This window comes from Watersipora subatra, chromosome 4 (assembly GCF_963576615.1).
Source record: "Watersipora subatra chromosome 4, tzWatSuba1.1, whole genome shotgun sequence".
In the NCBI taxonomy this organism is placed as follows: domain Eukaryota; kingdom Metazoa; phylum Bryozoa; class Gymnolaemata; order Cheilostomatida; family Watersiporidae; genus Watersipora; species Watersipora subatra.
This window is the reverse complement of record NC_088711.1, coordinates 58,845,678-58,868,071: the sequence shown is the minus strand read 5'-3', so window position 1 is coordinate 58,868,071 and position 22,394 is coordinate 58,845,678. Positions and strand designations below refer to the sequence as shown.

The 22,394-nt window shown below is 36.0% G+C and overlaps 1 protein-coding gene across 1 annotated transcript; it reads left to right on the top strand.

Moving 5' to 3' along the window:
• The first annotated feature begins 825 nt into the window (after positions 1 to 825).
• LOC137393736 (kelch domain-containing protein 10-like) lies at positions 826 to 22,165 on the top strand. The gene is made up of 11 exons (XM_068080417.1): positions 826 to 911; positions 1,866 to 2,050; positions 4,739 to 4,978; positions 7,638 to 7,795; positions 8,404 to 8,552; positions 11,254 to 11,338; positions 12,136 to 12,226; positions 14,499 to 14,546; positions 15,888 to 16,033; positions 17,646 to 17,732; positions 21,079 to 22,165. Exons 2-11 carry the CDS (start codon positions 1,999 to 2,001, stop codon positions 21,265 to 21,267), a joined length of 1,245 nt encoding a protein of 414 aa, XP_067936518.1. The 5' UTR covers positions 826 to 911; positions 1,866 to 1,998; the 3' UTR covers positions 21,268 to 22,165.
• The last annotated feature ends 229 nt before the right edge of the window (positions 22,166 to 22,394 follow it).

Here is a 22,394-nt window from a genome sequence, read left to right as displayed (position 1 = left end):
GAGTATAAACCTCATGATTATATTTACACAGTATTATAATTGAGTGAGGAACATAGCCTCATGATTATGTTTATTTACTATATCATTTAGTGTAGAGCGTCGGTTTTCTTGGCATACAATATCATATGGTGGAACATTACGCCTAGAAGAAAAATTGTATAATATTACAAAGTACGTAACATAGGCTTACATAATTATGTTAATATTGTTATGGAGTGAGATATATAGAGTTTATGGCTTTTATAATTAGAAATGTAGGCTTACATGAACGCTTGTCTATAATTAAATAAAAAATGAAGTAGCCTTTGAATTTATCTATATTACTTTAAAATAAAAATGACTGAAAAAGATGGTTTTTTTTGCGTATTCTAATTTGATAATTCGTGTATTATCACTACTAAATTTTAGTGAACGTTCATTCGTCAGATCTTTTTATTTTCTCTCAAGTTCAGCAGAGCGGTTTGTATTTTCCCAACGGCGTGATTTCACAACGACGGTTTTAATTTAAACAGCAATAATTGCATTTGCTTTAGAAGTTGTCTGTCCTTTTCAGAAATTTTATCCGATTTTGCGGAAAAGTGCGGAACATAGGGCCTTGCGGAACATAGGGCGTGCGGAACATAGACCTGTCACCGTTTAACAATACACGGTAATGGGCACTCTAGAAACATAGATGCAGCATACGCAGTCAGAATAGCGACAAGATCGTGATGTTGCAGAATGATTACCGTTGGTTTTAAACATAGATATAGTAAACCATCATAGAGCTACCATCATAGAGGTAGACTTCTACGGTTATCATTAATATTGCTTAGGTTTTCAAACGTGGGTGTCGACATATCTAGAACGTAGCAAGCTAAAATTGTTTAGTCTTTATTGCTGGTGGAAACGGCGACTTAGCCGTTGGAAAGGTTTGTGACTAGCGATTCATTTCTGAAGTAATCGTGAAAAGTAAAACTGTCTCATGATTTTATCGTACTTTTTTCTATCAGGTTTTCTATTTCATATTTTGACATGCACATAAGCAGTCATGTTAGTAACTGCCTATGTTGCAATTAGACCTGCCAACCCAAGAGTGGGGCAATGCGTGAGATTTGGTTTTGGGGCAATTGATGTATCAATGATCGTATATATAAAATTGTGGAAATTGGGGCAAAAATCTCACGCATTTCTCACGCATTTTCATTTTTTCTTTGGAGTGATTGCGTGAGTCTCACGCCCAATGTGTGAGAGTTAGCAGGTATGGTTGCAATAAGGCCGTAAGTCACTCAAAAGATTGGAATTAATTCCATCTTTTGCCCAGATATGTGTTCAATGATTATATATGCATTGTTTTTAAATAGCAAAACGTTAGTGTACTCAAGATGAATTTGAATCAACTTGAAGTAAAACGTTGCTGAGAATAACTGTTATAAACTCGTTAGAGTGGGGTGGAGACAACTCTTACTTTTGGCATATCTGTGCTGGACCTAAAACTTCCTGCGATACAACCTGCTGAACCTAACAAGAGTTAACTGAAACTAACGCAATTGTACTCTGCTGAAACCAACTCACTTGTGCTCTACTGGAGCTAACATAATGCGCTGAACCCAATGCTTCCTGCGATACAACCTGCTGAACCTAACAGGAGTTAGCTGAAACTAACTCACTTGTGCTTTGCTGAAACCACCTCACTTGTGCTTAGCTGAAACCCACTTATTTGTGCTCTGCTGAAACCAATTCACTTGTGTTCTGCTGAAACCAACAGAGTGCATTACCGAAGCCTGGTTACTGAACCATGATTCAATCCATCCGATGAATATGAAATGAATATCTGCGCACCCAAAGATTATATTTGTCAACACAAGTTTTGGTTTTTGTTTTAGGTTTAGCAGAAGTGTGTCTCAGATTAACTAATGAACATGACGAGTTGATGTTTCACACTGTAAGTGTATGATAGAAGTATACCAGCCAGCAACTGAGCGCATTCATTGATACTCGGAGCATGCATGCGCAACCATGAGTACTCGATGGAAAACCATATTTCCTCAAAAGGGTAACAGTATTCAAGGTGAGGTTATTAAAAACATCTATCACATCTGATTGAGATTATACAATTAATAAACATTTTAAAAAGGAAAGCGACTAAAATGTAAATAGCACAGTACAATATTATAATCCTTTAAGAAAATTTCTCAACATGTGTTTGTCGTGTGTCTGTCTGCACTCCGGCTATAGATAAAGCTATAGCGCACGCTGATTATTTTACTGATGCGGCCACGCGTTACAACGCTCCTGTTAAGCAATATTTTTTGTAAGGTTCAATTACTATATCTTCGGTCAAGGCCAATTCTTCTCGCGCGGAAAATTACATTTTCTCCGTGAGAAGAGTCTCCATAGAGTAGAAGTGTTTTCTTATTCAAAGTTTTGATGGATAGTTTCTGGTGGAATAGTAACCTTTGTTATACACACACACTTCTATGCAAGAATTATTATTAATAATTCTACATATTCAGGATTTTTATTTTTTTTTAGTTCTTATTAATTGTATCATTACCGTAGCAAAACCGACTTAATTTAGCTATCACTTGCTAGTTATTTCACATTTAAATCTATAAACTTTTTATAGCCGTTTTATTTTTTTAATTTATTTGACCTGCACGAAACATTTTCCTCATGATATGAGGAAATGTGAGATTAAAAGTGGTTTGACAAAGTTTGAAAACCTTTACAGTTGTTTTTATTTTCTATTAAATTATTTCAGCTAACACTTTTCTCATGATATGTAGTTTGAAAGCTAGAATGTCATATGTTGTTATATGTTAAATACAAATCAATTTTCGGACCAAAAACTTTTTTATTTACGCGGGCAACGCCAGGTAGCACAGATAGTTTATATATATTTCTCAAAGCATGTCTGAGGATCTGTCATTTCGGCTATAGCGCACGCTGATTATTTTACCAATGCGGCCACGAGTTACGATGCTTCTGTAAAGAAATATTTTTCGTAAGGTTTGATTGCTATATCTGGGGTCAAAGCCAATTTTTCTTGCGCGGACAATTTTATTGTCATCGTATCATCGGAATCCAAGTTTTTATCAATAGCTTCTGGTGGAACAGTTACCTTTTTTATACACACTCACTTCTATGCAAGAATTGTTATTATTAATTCTACATATTCAGGATTTTTATTTTGTTTTCTCAGTTCATATTAATTGTATCATTACCTAATCATCTTTTATTGTAATTGTAGCAAAACCAACTTATTACAGCTATTACTTTCTAATAATTTCACATTTACATCTAAACCTTTTTATAGTCATTTGATTGTCTTTACTTTAACTGACCTGCACGAAACATGATACCTCATATGACACCTTCATATCCCTCGTGATATGAAGTTTAAGTTGTTTGACAACATATGAAAACCTTTACATTTGTTTTTATTTTCTCTCCTAATTTATTTGAATTACACGAAACACTTTTCTCATGAAATGTAGTTTGAAAATTAGAATGACAAATATTGTTGTATGTTAACTACAAATCAATTTTTTGACCAAAGACTTTTTTATTACCCCGGCAACGTCGGGTAGCGCAGCTTGTCCTGTAAGAGAATTAGCATGCATATTGCTTTCTATGTCTATATTCGACATTAGTCGACTTGTCAGATTTTTTTACAGAATTTTAAGCAGAATTATGGTTATTGAGTAAATAATATCAGATATTAATATAAACCATGCTTTCGCTTCAGTATGTAAGCAAACAAAGGACTGCATTACTTGAAGGTTGACTTGCAACAAAATTCACATTACAGTTATTTGGTATTAAAAGATTCACCATGTCTTACTCTGCTGTGTTGTAGGTGCAAAATATATGGTAATGTGGTTGCAAGCTATTAAAAGCTCAAAAACGAACAATTAATCGCAGCCATCACAAAAACACCACCGTTTTTGAATCCCTCTCCAAAATGGCTCAAATGGATGTAGTTGAACACGATGTGCTCCTGTTTTCACTTTCATGCAATCTCATTTGTCGAAATCTTCTCGCAAATAAACTTCAAGCATTCAATAAAACCATGTCTATTGTCCTTGCACATCTATTTCATCATCATTGTAATGCTGTCACTTTGAGCACTGATATCTCAAAACCTAGCCTAAAAATTAGTTTAGTTTTTTAACCTTAGCTCGAAGGAGGGCATATTATCCTCTGATAAACACGAGGAGCCTTTTAGTCATTTGTGATAGTCGAAAAATGCTGCAGAAATTGTTCGCGCCATTTGGCAGGAAGTATGAGTCACATGATCAGATTACGACTAAATGATTAGACCAAGCTGAAACGAAACTGTGAAGTAGCAAGCATCTATATTTGATACGGGCAGTCCGGTAGAACCCGAAGTGTTTGTCATAAACTAGTGCTACGAGGCGTTTTATGTTGAGCCTTTTATTGGTCTTTCAATTCACGTGATAACAGTACATGTCAAAACAATAACCACGTCGAGTTGAGTAATGGATTTCAACCTACCGAGTTTTCGAGATAGCTGCGATTAACTGTTCATTTTTGAGCTTTTAATAGCTTGCAACCACATTACCACATATTTTGCACCTACAACACAGCAGAGTAAAACATGGTGAACCTTTTAATACCAAATAACTGTTATGTAAATTTTGTTGCAAGTCAACCTTCAAGTAATGCAGCCCTTTGTTTGCTTACATACTGAAGCCAAAGCATGGTTTATATTAACATCTGATGTAACACGCAGGTCCACATGCTGGTCCACATGCCAGAAGTGGACACAGGATAGTGATGGATGCTAAACAGAATATATACTGCTATGGAGGGTACAATCCCGTAGACCCTGTTGGACAGCGCGATTCACCTCACCGCAATATGGATGAGTTTCCTATGTTCAGGGAGCTTTGGATGTACAACTGCACATTCAAACGCTGGCGACGGCTCTCTACCACAGGCACTAAACCAGAGGAAAGCGCTTCTTACGCATGTATGTTCATGTTCTTTACTTAAGGTCAAGGTAGCTTTCTGACATTATCTGTGAGATGCCTTACTGCGGCTTAGCTAAAAACAAAACAGTGTTGGTTCAGTCAGGCATAACTAAATACAAAATTAAATGGAGTATTATTTATACTAAGTACCATACTTGCCAAGTACAGTGAAACATTGATAACTCGCCCTCGGATATAGCGAACACATGGTTAACTCGAATGGATTTGCGTGGTCCGTTCCCACGCAATGATAAATGGCTCTATATAACTCGAATTCAACACTGTTATAACGAACTGTTTTTTGCCCAACGGCTACCGAAACGGTTGCTATCGCTTTAGAAAATCACTTTATTCCAAGCCATAGAGGTAAACCTCAACTTTTCGTAATTCATAAGCGTCGTTATTACCTCCATCGGCAAAATATTTTTGTCAATGACTGTTCTAAAGGTTTGGTGAAATGTGATTTATACTGCTATATGATGAATAGCACGGGCTAGCCGGGTCACGAGCGCAAGGATTTTCGCCACACACATACAAAACAAAAACAGCATGTTGTTTTTGTTTTGTATTTGCGTGGCGAAAATCCTTGAGTGCGTGACCCGGCTAGCCCGTGATGAATAGTTTTCCGACGTTGATACCGTGTTGAATTAACGTCGGAATGTTGAATGTTTAAAACGTCTTAAAAATTGTTGTAATTAAACGTATACGTTGTCTTAGCTAAAAAAAACTATTCATCGTTTGACCTAAACACAAAATACGTGTGTACATTCAATAAGTATCCATTCAAAAAACGTGAGTGATATACAATGTACCGTAAAACCTCGTAAAACTTTTAATTGAACTGCCTCGGAGTGTTGCTCTTAACGAATCCCAGGTAAAGTAAGGTAATCTTTGCAAAAAACTTCAAGAAAGATCGGCAAAATTGATCGTGGGTAAAACGCTCAAAAGAAAAAGATGTCTTTTCTTTGAGCATTTCAGCAACGATCAAGTTTTGCCAATGTCAATCTAAAAAACGTCCCGGCAATAATATCACCTCAAACAACAAACCAATCTCAAGTGATAGAAAAATCTCTATACTTTTTGATAAAAACGTTTTAAACTTTACATTAGAAGCATTTAATTTGAAACAAGCCATTTGTGCTTTTGATTTATATTATAGTTTGTATATGTTCATGTGTCTACTAATAAATAAGTCAATACATGGACTTGTGACAGTGCTCTGATAACTTGAACACTCTGATAATTCGAACACTTTTGCTCGGTCCCTTGAAGTTTGAGTTATCCGAGTTTCACTGTAGTTGAGAAAAAAAAGCGTGAGATTGAGGGCAAATGTAGTAGTTGAATCTAAAGCCTAGATTTCTTTGTGATGTTTTTTTTTCTCTATCAGTACCTACATAGGAGGCCCCTCGACGATTTTCTTTAATGTTCAGGTACTCTACTAGCAATGTGAGGTCATGGTCGTTTACCAACGATATGTCACAGCTTCATGTATATTCTTTGTTTATTGATAAAGAACTGTAGAACAAATCGTTAGACATCAATGTTGCTAAATTTGAGTAGCCCAGGTTTTATGGCAAACATACGGTTTAATAGCGATCTGTTTCATTGTTGCTAAGTTTGTATGATGATGAGGGCTCTCAACTAGTTAAGAAAGGGAAAACGGCAAGTAAAAAATTAAACCACTACTTTTATTGAAAAAGCTGGAGGAAAATGGGAGATTTTGTGCAAAAGGGAGACTGACTTAAAAAACTGGAGGGTCCTGGCCTGGCCAAACCGGGAGACTTGGCAAATATGCCAAGTACTCTGGTAGTCTGGTGTGCTGTGAGGGATCGTCAGGTTTGCCAATAAAGATCAGCGAATCACTATTTGCACAATTAGTCTGAAGTGGTCGATCAGTGCTGGTATTAGAATGTTGGCCCATCAAGCAGAAAGTTGTGAGTTCAGATCTCCTATGGTGCAATCTTTTTTCCTAGTCTCCAGCAGTGGCTAGAGACTAGCTGAATGCCCAGCATTGCACAGTTAATAAAGAAAGTTTAAGTGATCGCTCACACAATCGTGATATGTAAAATTTGCCCTACACTATATTTCAAGTTTTCGCAATGTCTTAGCAAACCTTTTTTCAATGCTTCAATGTTTTAACAAAGCTATAGATTTCATGAAAACTGGAGTATTTTAGTCTCACATATTCAAGGATGTTTTGGTGTCATTTCATAGAACTACCCTCTAGTTTATGTATCGTTTTAGACCAGCCATTGCATATAGCCATGCAATTGTGATTATGTGGTCAAACAGCGAAAGCTAGCTTTACAATTTCATCAATCTTTATTATAATAAGAGTCGTGTCCTTTTGTTCGAGGCCAAGGTTACATCATTAGGATAAAATGCATCACACAGGAATTTAACTCTGGTATCCGAAATTAGCAGCTAAGCGTACTACCAAATGCACCGCTAGACCACCTTGCAGCACCACAGAATAGTTGTGCGCAGAATTATTACACATGATCTCTCATGGCGCGCGGGACTGCCAGCATACTAGTGTTGCTATTATTCACATCAAAGAATAGTTGGAAAGTTTCCATCTGATAGTTTTAGTTTAAAGCAGTGGTTGGTTTTGTACTAAGTTTGTTAGCATTTGATTCATTCTGCCTTCTGTTGTAGGCGTCTTAATAGGCCATAGGCTACTGCTCTTTGGCGGTACAGGCTATCCATTTGCTCAAGTTCGCAGTAATGAGCTGTATTGCTGCGACCTCACAAATTATCGATGGACCAAGCTTAAGTGCGATGAGAAACGACGGCCTTCTAAAGTCTACGGCCATGTGAGTACAGATGGTTAAAATTTAACTGGCAGCACATATTTTTATTGTGCAGCAACAGCGGCAGAAAACATTACAGATTAGAGTTCTATAATAATTTTTGTCCGATTTTGACCAAATACCAGGTTTTATTAAATAACTAGCTGTGCTACCCGGGGATTAAAGATCAGCTTAAAAACAATGAGAGGTAATGATAATTACTCGTCACTTGTTATTAGCCTGGCACATTGCCAGTGGATAATTTGAGTAAGTTTACTAATAAGAGCTTCCCTTATAACGTTATGTGTATCATATCCTTAATATATGTGTATCTTATCCTCAATATATACGTATATCATATCCTTGATATATGTGTATCTTATCCTCAATATATATGTGTATCATATCCTTAATATATGTGTATCATATCCTTAATATATACGTATATCATATCCTTAATATATGTGTATCTTATCCTTAATATATGTGTATCTCATCCTCAATATATATGTGTATCATATCTTTAATATATGTGTATCTTATCCTCAATATATGCGTTATGTATATCATATCCTTAAATGTAGTCAAATGTTGAGGGTTTCATCTTATATGAAATAACAAGGTGTTTGCAGAGCATGACCCACATTGGCAAGTACATCTATCTGTTCGGAGGCACTGTTGGCTTCTCCTATGTTAATGATATGTACAGACTTGACCTTGACACTCTTAACTGGGAGCTCCTTCGGGGAAGCAGTAATCCCGACCTCAGCCCATCTGCCAGGTTTGTGTTTGATTTCCTTTTATTCACCACATTTCTCTTCCATCACATTGCCAGGCTCAAAATTCTTTGACACTAAAAGGTTCACTCTTAGAAACCACATTCGATCTTCATCTCATCTACTTATGGCATAAGAAAAAATGTGTGCCTCAGTACAACTGCGAGAGAGGCTATTATTAATGTTCACTTTGTTTCCGTGCGTCTAATAAGCTCAGATTTGGCTGCTGCCGACGATTTCACATCTTACCGTTTCAATGATTCCAAGTTGCGCTGTATAGATTTTTTAAAGATTCGTGATGTATCCCTCAAAACTTGTAAAAGTAGACTCACTTTCGGGTCAAGGTCACCATTGGTCACATTCATCTCAATTACCAGATTTGAAAACGAAATTAATTCGCCATCCTCATTCGAGTAACCCTTCCTGGCATGTAAATGTTGGTGTACGAGCAGGAAGTCAGGCTGAAACAGTAGTGAGTAACAGTAGAATGTTCTCGTTGCAGAGATCCGTGTCGTTATGCGCTGAAACTTTTATTACCTCTACTTTTTTACCTCTTTTTCAGTTTTTTACCTCTAGAGCTTAGCCAAGTATCGATTTGAATCTATCGGCAGTGAATGTTTATATGATGTCTTATTGAATTCTCACAGCGCATGCCTTCACACAGATTTGGCAAAACAAAATGGTGTCGATTTTACTGTTTCTACTAACCTATCTTACCGTTCTCTCGCCAATTCAGAGTGGAAGCCACTCTGAATTCATTCTAAATCATGGAAACGCTATTATTGCAATCTTCATTATTGAAAGTGCGCAACATCATATATGTGCTTGAGTGGTGGAACTACTTTGAGGAAAATGTAAAGGTCATTCAGCTGGAATAACTGTCATTGTCCTCTCGTGTTCGTTTATTTTAACAAGGTCGTTCTTTTATTTTTCTTGTTTAACCAGACGGAGTCTATCATTTATTGTTTCACGTAAAATATAGTGTTGTTTAATTTTTTGTGTCCACTTCTATTCTTGGACATCAGAAGAGCTAATTAATACATTAAAATAGAACTGTATGTAAGCTGAACATTTATTATAAATCACTTTAACAAAGTAATAATAAAGTCAACTTTTTACATATGAAGTTAATTTCCTTCACACGCTGCTTTGTGTATTAAAAACCAATTATTTCAGAGCAAATGCTCTCATAAAAATACACCGTAATTCATTTAATTCTTTTCTCAACCCACCAACTAAAGATAACTCTGTAATAAACAATTCTTTCAAGTACACAGCAATAAAATAAATGTATTACATAAAACTATGTATAAAGCTAAATAACCATATATGTAAAAACTAAATTAATGATAATGTAATAATTTATTGAAAGATGTTTTATCAATAGTTCATCTTAGGGACATGTGAATGGGCATGTAGGCTTGACCATACGTAGGCTCAGGATGAAAGGTGGTGATAGAGATATGCAACATGGCTAATTTAAGGCTAATTTAAGGCTAACCTAGTCTGTATTTTCCTGTATGATTATACTTTTTGCGTTTTCTTTATAATTTTCACCAGTCTGTTAACTTCACTTGAAAAACTGGGAAGGTTTAAGAAACTTTGAGAGCTACATGTTGAAAATTACTTTAGGATAGAGTCAAATACTTGCTCAAATTTTACATTGTATGTTGGAAACTTGTATGTTGAGGTAATTGTAAGTAGAGGTTTCACTGTAAATGTATTAAGTGTACTGAATGTACTAGTACCATAGCAGTCTGGTGTGCCATGAGAGATCCTCACGTCTATTAATAAATAACTTCACAATTATTTCAGACTATGGCAAAGCAACAGAATGGGCAGTGGTTAAACTGTTGGTCTATTTTGTTAAAGGTTGCAAGTTTGAGACCTGTACGATGCAATATTTTTTTCGATCTTCGTACACGGCTTTTTATTTCAGTCAATATTATATTATTTATTTGTTAAAAAGTTGCAATCGGTAGGTTTACAAAAAATTGTGTTATAATTTTTTATTAAAGATATCAAACAGCCCTTTGCATTCTACGCTCGCTATGTTCATCAACTCTTTTGTAAATGCTTTGCGTGTTTCACAGACTTTTCGATACATAGAAATTTTCAAAAACCATTAAAATAGTCGTATATAGTTCCAGAAGCATAATGCTAGTTGCCTGGTTCTATGATTCGTAGTAGAAGCTTAACAGAGTCTGATTTACAAGTATTTAGTTGTAAAGGCTCACTTCTATTTTAGTTTTGAATTAGTTGGTTGATATCTTTATATCTACAAGATAGAGAAACATATGTCTGTGTGTTGTGGTGTCCTGGTGAGTAATCTGTAATGTTAATCTTTGGACCTTTTTTTACTTTCTACACGAGTTCTTTTATAATAGCTTTAACATGTACTAGTAAGGCCACTATTTAACATTATATTTAATATATTATTTCAAACGATATATATTTGTACATTATATAAACTGTATTTAGTGATAATTATTACATATAGGTTATTTAATAGGATGTTACAACATTAACATAATATTATTATAAAAGACTGCTAGATAAAACGACAATATAATGCGTATCAGTAACTTACTATCTGCATGGAGATAAAAATTGCTGCAAACAGTCTGCCATTATTTGTGTGTGGAAATGTTCACTCTTTCACTCGTAGGAAAGTTTGTTCATGAACCTAAAAATTATCTTTTGCAGATACCGGCATGAAACTGCAGCGTATGATGATAAAGTCTACGTGTTCGGTGGTGGCACCTCGACAACCTGCGAGCCACTTGATATTGTAAGCTTACTATGTCTATCACCTAGTGAGCTTTCTTTATGTTGGATCCTTGACATCCGAGCTAATATCTTTGTCTTTACCGAAGTCATACTTAATAAATTTAAGTTTTTTCCTTGCGTACATCATGATAGAGAGAGAATTATTGCAATGAATATTAGCGGTTAGAGTTTCAATATGTTTGGATGATGTTTACCAGCTGACCTTTGTCTCCTCTGCTGGGTCTTTACCATGCGTAAAAATGCGGACAAGCAGAAAACTGAGCCATTGCAAGCACGTGTAGTAAGGTGGTTTTTCCATTATGTCAATCAAATAGCATCAAATAGTAGATAAGGTCTCAAGTCATTGACAAATTTTTCCAGTTTACAATCCAGTCTGTTGGAGGTTACTGAGTAAGTAAAATGGCAAAGCAATGACTAGCTACAAATCAGCATACATTGTTGTATAGAGACGCCATGTGATCAAAGTTTAGTGTTTGACTGAACTAGTCAATTTTATGTAATAATACCTGCACTCATCTATTCATCTCTCGTAAGCATCCTAACTCAGTGTTTCCTTCTTGATAATGCAAGTGTGACTTTCTTTTTCTGAGGGTTTATTCTGAACCAGGATGTAAGAAAATTCATTGCTTCTTCATAAGTATCAGACAGGTGTATGCTGTAAAGACAAGGTATATGGTATCAGATAAGGTGCTTGAACAGTCTTGTGTTATTTGGTTAACTTATGGCATTTAACTTATGTTTAAAGAATTCAACTTGGTTTTGTGCCACAAATTGTCTGAAGTTTCATATATAATTTAGGTGTGGGAGTTCGATCCGAGTGCAGATTCGAACGGTGGTTCTAAGGCTTTGAAATGGCGGAAGTTGAATACAGTCAGAGATGATCACCATGGTACGTTATGTCATTTTCTCTTAATGTCGAATCTAACTGTTTGTTAAACACCATCTTGACTGTTTTGGCTAGGTAGGTTAGGCAATTAGTTATAGCCAGATCCTTTTTCTGTTGCCAAATTGCACACACCGCGGCGGATGGGAACTAAGAAAATGATGTATTTTCTTATAGACAGGTTGGATATGTTATTTTTTACTCTACTCATGCCTTCATGAAACTCTAGTGTTAGTTTCAAAGAAAGTACGCTCGTTGGTGCTGTGCACGCTAATGGTTCTCTAAAAGACGTGGATACACACAATTGACGCACTTTCAATACCATTAACATCATAGCTGAATTCTGGTGTTTGTTCAAAAAATATTACATCTTAATGGTTGGTTTTGTCACAGCCCAACTCACTTTTAGTTCGTCAAAATATGGTTATTTATTTAGTATAAAAGCAATTTGTTTCAAACAAGTAATTTCACTGGCTAGTGGTACAATTCTTCTCATCCTTAAATGTAAAAAGAGGTATTTGTTTATGATAGTCTGTGTTTACAATTAAATATCCAAATTTTACAACATATAATTTGAATTACGACAAATATTTGACTCTTTGAGTAAATTTCATCATTTGATGTCAGTTTCTTTGAAGCATCGTATTTCTGTGGTCAGCACATCGGCGAAAGGAAAAGTGATAAAAGCATAGAGTGAGTCCTAGAAGGAATTACATGTATTTTCTTGTATAGTTTTCACTGAGTTTCCTCACTCGCTTGCCCAAAGCAATGTTTAGAACTAGGGCTAGATCTTTCATATAAAACTGTATATAGCAGCGAGATATTTCTCAACGATAAAAGGATGAGTCACTTGTATGCAAGAAAGGTTGAGCAGATTCAATTAAATTTTATAAATAAATAAACAGCCAATTCACGTAAACAAAGATAAACTTAGCAATGTGTGCAGCTTGAACACTGTGTGTTAACCACAAATATTAGCTTCAAAATAGTAGTACGAATCGTATCATAGTTATGAAGCCAATAATTATTTGTTTTAAATAAATGAAAACGATTTTCGAAGGAGCCATTGGAAAGTGAATCCACACTAAAATTTTCAATATCCGTACATGGCCAAGTTTATATTAGTCCAAACAAACAAGGGTTGACTGTAGTATTAGATTTCTTGTTCATAATACAAGCTTGTCAGGCTATTACCTAGCCTGTCTTAACAAACTTGTTTTTGGGGAGTTGTCCCCCATTGAGCGGGGCGAGTAAAACAACAGCTTGTCACAAGACGCACTGCACCTGATGCATCAGCTGCACTGAAAGGGAGTTGTTCTCTTCCGTCTGTGCGACTTGGCTGCGATGTTGTCGGTCGCTCCCTTGGTAATCATAACGAACTTCGTGCAAAAACTTATGTAGAAAAAATAAGATTACAACGTTTAACCTGCGACCAGTCTCTGCGGTAAACTTTAGCAGAACTTGAGAACTTAGGCAACACCAGTGACTAAACATTTTAAACTAAACTTTAGTAGAACTTAAAAATAAATAAATTAAAAATAAAATCAATAAGAACAAACAAAACTTACTGATACAAAAATACAAATAAAACTGACTGAGCGCACAAATAACAACATGTTTAGTTGCTGTTTTTGCCTAAGTTCTTAACTTCTACTAAAGTTTACCGCAGAGACTGGTCTCTAGTTACACACAGTCATCTTATTTTTTTCTACATAAATTTTTGCGCGAGTTCTGTAAAAATTACCAATGGAGTGACCAGCATAACATCGCAGCCAAGCCGCATAGACGGAAGAGAACAACTCCTTTTCAGTGCAGCTGATGCATTGGGTGCAGTGCGTCTTGTGACAAGCTGTTGTTTTGCTCGCCCCGCTCAACGGGGGACAACTCCCCAAAAAGAACAGTTTGTCAAGACAGGCTAGCTATTACCCTGTTTAGACCGCTTGTTATAGAGCAGGAGGTATATGGTGTCAGTGCAGCATATCAACACTGATGTGTGCATGTCTGAGCAATGTTACATCTAATCAAAACAATATTGTTACTACTCGTGCTCGAGCACTGGCATTATAAAATCTTACCTCACATGCCCAAGACTACATAATTACCATAAATAGAAACATCTTACTTTTGCATTGTCAAAATAGCAGGATGGGTCATAAGGTCAATGACAAGCACCTCTGATATGCAATTGCTACATTTGACGGATGCCTTACCTCGCATCTCCAAAAAATAATCCTTAATTTTTATGTGTTTGTTCAACCGTGGGACATTAATTTTTTAGGGTATCCAAAGGCAAGAAAATGCCATGGCTGTGTGCAAATTGGCCCAGGTGAGTCTCGTCATCTCTTTGTCCTTGATGAGTCGGCATTTTTGATATTGTATCATAATCAATGCCTCATACAACAGTTTTACTACTATCAATTGTTGACTACAATAATCCTCCTACTACCAGATTAAACTGTCACCAATTCACTGTATCACAGGTTCTTAATGGCCTTCATTTCCATACAAATACGCCGTGTTATACTGTCAGTCTCGTCTCCAAGGCATGAGAGTGCACTGTCTATAGATATGAAAGTCCTTTACTAGTGATCTTGTTGATGCCAGTGTTAGATATAGAATCTCTTAAGAACAGCTCAAACCGCTTTTCATGTCCAGAGAATCGCCACTAAGCGGATTCTATCATTCACCTATCTTGATGCTGATTGGCTCAAAATATTTTAGCCTTGACTTTACTCTGATTTTCTACCCAGTCATATTCCGCCATTCAGTTCTCGTTAATTTTTCACGGCTTTCATTATTATATATATAATATTATATAAATTATATATATAATGTAATATACATTATATATGTAATGTAATATACAAGTATGCGACTTGTTCATGGACATGTACATGCTCTTGCCTATCTAGTAATTGCAAAAGGTTAGAGAGGATTTTTAATGCTCTAAAGGTTAAAATTGTGGCCCATAATTTAGAAAAATATTGTTTCTACTTTGCAGATTTTGCTACGGTGTTAATTGGATTTGCTACGGCTTTTGATTGGATTTGTTTTTTCGTGCATTAATTTTTCAGAGTACTTTTTAGAGTGATTTTGAGTTCACTGCTCAGAAATTTCACTCTGTACCGTTCATTGTTATCCACTTTGATATGGCTTTAAGTCGTAGTTGAAAATGGTAGGATGTTTTTATTTAAGTTGCCTGAAAGGTATACCCTTCAAGTTGCTCATATATTTTGTTGTCAAGGCTGACTTAACAAGTCTTTGCAATACAACTGATTGTCTTAACATTCTACTGTGGAGGGGTTTTAATTAAAACAAGAATCTGATGAGGTTTCTACCTACACCCAATTGAAAGGAATAGAGACCCGATGCCGATTGTAGTCATAGCAATAGGATACAAGGTATCTAAAATGGTTGCACTTTGTTTCTCAAAATCTAGCACTTGACCAAATAAAAACTTTCCTGATAGGCATTTCGTAAAACAAATGGAGGTCTTCTATGTTCAGTGTAGGTTTTTATTCATATAGCTGGCTTTGTTAAAAATTAGCAATAAAGACTTCAAATTATTATTATTGCAAACCCAGAAAACAAGGACAAGTTTTGTTGGTATTGCGCCTTTAAAGTATTTGTTTGGGTGTCTCCAATGTTTATATTCTGCACATTTTAGATGTGTACATATCTGGAGGGATAGGGAATGACAACTCCACATGTTTCAGGGACATGTGGAAGTACAATATCCCTACTCGGAGTTGGTCTAAACTCCCCTATTCTCTTTCAGAGAAAACCTACTTTCATGCAATGACCGCATCTCCAGTGAGTCTTCTTTTTTTTAGTTTTGGCTCTCTCTTGGAACTGATTTGAATTTGTGTTTTATTAGATGCTTTTAGTGACTACTTCATTTTTTTCACATTTCTCTGTGTACACATGTATTAAGATCAGTTTTATGTGTTGTTAATAAGTTCAAATCTGTTCACCGTCTAAGGATTTAAAATCCTACAAATAACTCTAAAGTACCACTTGAATCAAATCAACTCACTTTAAAGTATCACTCGAATCAGTCGACTCTCTCTCTTAAGTACCATTCGAATCATATCAACCCACCCTAAAATACCACTCGAATCATATCAACCCACTCTAAAGCACTAATCGATTCATATCATTTCACTATGAAGTACCACTCAAAAGATCAACTCACTCTGAAGTACTAGTCAAACATTGTATATGGTATACTATCACTTAGCATTTGAAAAGCAAATGTATCCTCAATTCATCCTCTGCACGCAGGATAAGTGTAGAGGACCTCGTACTCTATCCATGATGTATTTGGTGGTGAACCCTGCAGGCCAGGCAATAAATGCTTACAATCACCTAAGCAGTAAAATGCATTATTCGGTAGAGGTGGAACGAGACATCTTGAGTCTTGACCTGTCTTGTCTCGTATTTGTCTCGTCTCGACCTAACTATTGCTAAACTCGAGACAGGACATAGAACTAAAGCGCTTGCGCACGGCTGTTAAAACATGGCTTTCGCGGTAACAACAACTCCATATATTGTAATGGATTGCGGACAACTGTCTTTAAACTTATACTAGGTCCATTACTACCTGTTGTTATTGATTATGTTGGCCGCCGAGTCTAATCATGTAGTCCAGAAAACAGCCCTGTTAATATATTGTAGTCCGGTTCTGTGTCCTAAAAACAGATACCGGGTCGAATCCAATTACCCTCCGGATAATCTGATTTAATAAATAAGACTGTTGCGGGTAAAATATCTGTATTTTATCGTATCGTGTCTAAACACCATTTGCCCTTCATAAAATTCGGGCCTCTTTTGTATACTACCAATTGCGGGTAAAACCTGCCCGTACACGAAGAAACGAACTAAAGGCCGTGTCGACCATAGTTCGTGTTCGGGTAACAATGACATTATCATTAGTTCAATATAAGAATATATACAGTAATTCATATAATTTCATGAGTACAATTTAAATATAAATCACATACTGCAGTTAATACACAAACAAACTTAAAACAAATATACATGTACAAAGCAATATGTTTATAATAATTAGTATCAATCAAGCTCAAAATTCTTAGAAATATATAACTTCGCTATTTTAGAACTGTTTGTGTCACTTTTGTTTACAAAAAATACATGCATGTCGCAATTAAAATGTTGTATTTAAATCGTTTACACCAGGAGAAAATTCAATTTATAAAGAGGTTTATCAATTTTATATATTTAGTACGCTAGTCCTTGTGTAGTAAAATCATCACCAAATGCATATTATTTTACTGTCTCGAGTCTCGAATTTTTACAAGACAGTGTCTCGAGTCTCGTCTCGAACTTAAAAAACCTGTCTCGTTCCACCTCTATTATTCGGTGTAGATTGGAGAAGATGTCAGCTGTGGTTGTACTATTACAGGATGGGTCCACAATATACTCCTTTGGAGGAGTCAAGGGTATGGAGGCACGCGGCTCTAGTGAAGAAAGGCTGAGAAATTTGTCACAGGTAGTTTTTTAACATCTTTATAACAGAACTAGTGTTGATATTCAACTGATGTCGATATTTGAGGGTTTGGATTAGGCACTTATTTCATATGTCAAAATAGCGCTTGCCAAGTTTTTCCAAATCATCTAGTAGGATTTGTTTGCTCGTGTTTCTTTTTTCATGCTTCTAGCCATTTGCTGCGCGTGTTTAGTTATCGTCAGCCAATCGTGACATCAACAGAGGCTATCTTTGCGGTGATGTCTTGGTGAGATAGCAAAGATTTTGGGTCATTGTTTTAATGCAAAATTGTAAGAGTAGGATTCCATTAATATTGCTTGCTATTAACCTATGTAGCAATTTACTGATATAGTTGGCTGGAATTTAACAGACAAGTTAAGTAATGCTCCATCTGGAACAATCCGGTTCATTTGTCCATATATCTGGGAGTTGTTTTCTTTCCGTGACAAAATGTGTTTGAAGTTATCTTCTCATTTAGTTATGAATTTCATGTATGTACATGCACATCAGTAATAAACCTAAAAGCAGCCAGATGCCCAGACATAGTTCCTAGTATGCGGTAGACCTGTACAGGAGACAGCAGGTCGATATTTTAAGCGCTGATTTTTGTTCAAAGGTTTTTTATTTTTGTAATCAAATTATTGTGATGTAAAATAATAGGTTAACAACAAGATATGCGGCAGTTTTTTTACGTATAATTCTCAAAACTCAGGTTATCTCAATTATTAGGCTTTTGTTCGATGATTTTGTAGAATATTTTTAAGATATCCAATTATTTGTTGTAGCAATCATACCTGTACTTGTGTATGCATAGTTATTGCCTCTTGAGATATACCATGTGCCGCTGCCAGTCAATATGAGTAATATTGTATCTTTATTGTGATAGTAATATTAGAGATAGCCAAGTTTAGTATTACTTAAATGTTCGTGTGATTTTTTATAAACTTCTTTTTTACTAAGAAATCTCACCTTGTCATTGTATGTCAGTGTATTTTCACATGTTTTGGCCAATTTCATCCGAAATTCTATGCCTTCCACCAGGTCGCTAAAAATATTTGGTTTCGAAGTTCCGTTTGGTTTCCAAGAAACAGCCTCTATCTGATTGATCAGCTATCTGATTGATCAGCTATTTTATTGATCAGCTATCTGATTGATCAGCTATCTGGTTGATCAGCTATCTGATTGATCAGCTATCTGATTGAACATATAAGAAATCTCAGGCATTGCCCAGCTTAATGCTTGGATATTCTGAAGGAGCAGCAGATGCATAGCCTCAAATTTTCATTATGCTAGAAATGTGAAACAACCCGTATTTTCGGTTGTTGCTATAGATGCACAGTTATATGAAGTATTTCTTGTGATTGCATCGGCAGCAATCAATATGTGTAGTCGGCAGCATTTGAACATCGTTTAATGAGTAAAAGGAGGAAGATAAATCTAAAGCCCTTTTGAGAAATAAAATATTAAAAGTTTTTACTGAATAAAGCTTGGCAATTTTTTATGCCACACCTCCTCTAATTTCTCTCAACAGAGGTTGTCATGTATGTATATACTTATGAAATTCTGAGCTTGTAATTAGAATGTAATAGGTATAGGCAGTGGATAAAGTGCTATATAAAACATCGCTTTGCATGGGACTCGATCTCTTGACTTTCAGTTTGTAGCTGCGCTAATCGACGCGTTCTGGCATTGCGGAATAATCTTTACTATAATAGGAGTCGTTTTCCGTGATGTTAAAAAGTTCTCGCACAAGGTAAAAGTTGTAAAAGCAGACTGGCAGAGCTTGATGCGTTACTTCTGGCTTATTTCATGTGAAAAATCAGGGCTGCTCTAAGCAACTTTAGGGCTCAATGGGCAACTTTAGAGCTTTTGTTTGCCATATAACTGCCCTGCGGTCTGATCCATATAACTGCCCTGCGGTCTGATCCATATAACTGCCCTACGATCTGATTAGAAACTAGAATGTTCCGCCTTGTGCAATAAAGACAAATTCTTTCAATGAATAAGTTCATGGATTGTTGTCGTGAAAGCAGTGTAAATATTCGTGTTGAATGTCTACATGCATGCCATGCTATCTGATTGAGAATGAAAGAGATTCCAGGCAATGCCGCGCTTGCTGCTCGTATCATATCAAAATGTTATGACAGTATTTAGTTCATCGGCTCAATGTTTTCCCATCTACATTTATTTCACACATTCAATAGTTTTTTTGTGATTTTATCAGCCGCTTTCTATAGCATTGCTATACCAAACCACCCGCAGTCCTGTGAATACAAAGTGATGTCTGCTACTACCACTTCAGCTCTTGAAGCAGTTTTGTCGAGAACCGTGAGCCGTTGCCATTCATAATCAGGATCAAAAGACTAAATTTTTGGTAGCGCATAGAAACGGTGAAAATATCGAATCCAAGTTGCTATGATAGAAAACTAGCTAAGAGGTATTGAACCGCAATGCTTAGCATTTGTGATCACAGCAGCTCTATTTCCTTCATACGGTCATTTAAATATCTTTATTATAATATGAGTTGTGTCTGTCCATCTGTCTGTCCATCTGTCTGTCCATCTGTTTGCCCATCTGTCTGTCCATCTGTCTGTCCGGAGCCACATTGAGAGCATTAGGAGAAGTATTGCTCTGCACAGGAGTAGAACTTAGATATTCAGATTCCCAGCCAAGCTCCCTACCAACTGCACCACTCAACCATTATTACACATTTAAGAATAATTGTGCACATAGTTATTATACCTGATGATCTCTTACAACTCACAGGACTGCCAGTGTACTAACATACATGTAATATATATATTATATATATATATTATATACATGTATATATATGTATAATGAAAGACTTGTGCCCTGTAGGAATTTTTTAAATAGGGCCTCAGCAAGGACTCTTTTGGTTTGCCCAGCCTTATGAAAACGGTAATTAGTAATTGGAGTACTGTCAGCCAATCACCTAAGAGTAAAAACGAAATGGAGGCATCCAATCCAGCGACTTCTGGACAAATCTTAATGAATGACAGAGCACCGTTCTGTATTTACTCAGCGGTACGATCATACAGGAAGAAGAAACTCTGTTTATCACAACGGCTGGTTTTTGTAACACACCAGCATGTGAGGGCTGTCGATGTAGCCCAGTGCATAAAATTGGCCCACACTAGCCAAATGGTGGCTCGCTCCAGGAATGCTCCTAAAAAACTGTCACATGGCACGCTCGGTGGCTCACACGAATCGGACCACACCCTCATCTAGCTGATCATATAACAACATATGTGTGACCTCATTTTTCATTTAGACATCTAAAGGAATGCTTTTTCATATTTCATAGAATTTTTTATGTCAATTTCAGCTAAGGCTGTCTGTCCGGTCCCTGGCTGATCTCTCTTGGGAAAGGCTGGCTGAAACGAGACCCAAGATTCGGGAATGTTCACGGGACGACTTGGCTAAGCTAGGTGTACCTGCGCCGTACATTGACTCAATTGACCGGTCTCCTGCTGTCGAAACTGAACAGACCCTTCACGCTGCCTCAGCCAGTTAGATTTTATGTGTGCCAGTGTTCCATCATCCATCCATCTTGCTAATGTATATTTATTACTCTCACGTACAGTAGTCAATTTTTCTCGCTATCACCGCTGAAGAATGTTAATCATGGTTTTGTGTTCAATTTTTACAATTGGACAAGTGTCAAGATTCAATCAGTAGGGATCATTTAGTCTCTTAAGTGTTGGAGTTATGCGTCCTTTCACTCGTCTAAGTTTTCACAGGTTGAAGTATAAATAAAAAGTAGTAGTCAAATTAACAGTTTGTTGCAGTGCAGAGTCCAAAGGTTTATAATGAATATCAGCTGAAATCAAGGAATTATGTATATTAATAAAAGTGAATGTAAACTGAATAATGAGACAATTCAAATCTTTTTCGTTTGGAATTGATCATGTTGAGGATAATATGTGGGACATTTGATGTCACATCCTGTAAACCTTGACAAGGGACACTTCTAGAAAGTTTTTTATTATCCTTACTGAATCTGTGTTATAGCAAAAAGATGTATTTAATTTCTATGAAGATCCCTGTGAAGATAACTCTGAATTACCTGACATTGTCACAAGTCTAATCAGCTCAATGTTACAGTCATCACCTCAAGTTACAGTTGTTCCCTAAAATTACTGCTAATTGGTTTTCTGATTATTACAATAAAATAAATACCTACTATGTATTAAATATATTTTGCATTAGTATCTCTTAAGTTTCCATATTAAATGCTTAAAAATACTCATATGTTTGTGTATTAAAATTCATAGAATAAAATACCGATCTGACAAATTTTTTTTTGAATTATTTTTCTTTGCTGCATTTTTTATGATCACTATATGTTTGACTGTATCTAATTTCTCTGTTCATCTATATTTCCGATAAAAATAAATTTCAATGGCAACTCATATCGGTTGTTACTTAATCGAGCCATCATAGTCAGCTTCCTTTAGGGTTATTGACAATGCATAAGACTTATGTCATAATGAATAGTCAATTCTTTTCAGTAGCATCAGTGCAGAGATGTATCGAACTAGTGTTTATGTGCTACTTGAACCAAAACAATTTCACCATGGTTGACCAATAAAATTAAATGGAATGTTTGGAACTGCAATATTTTTATACAAATGTCATTTT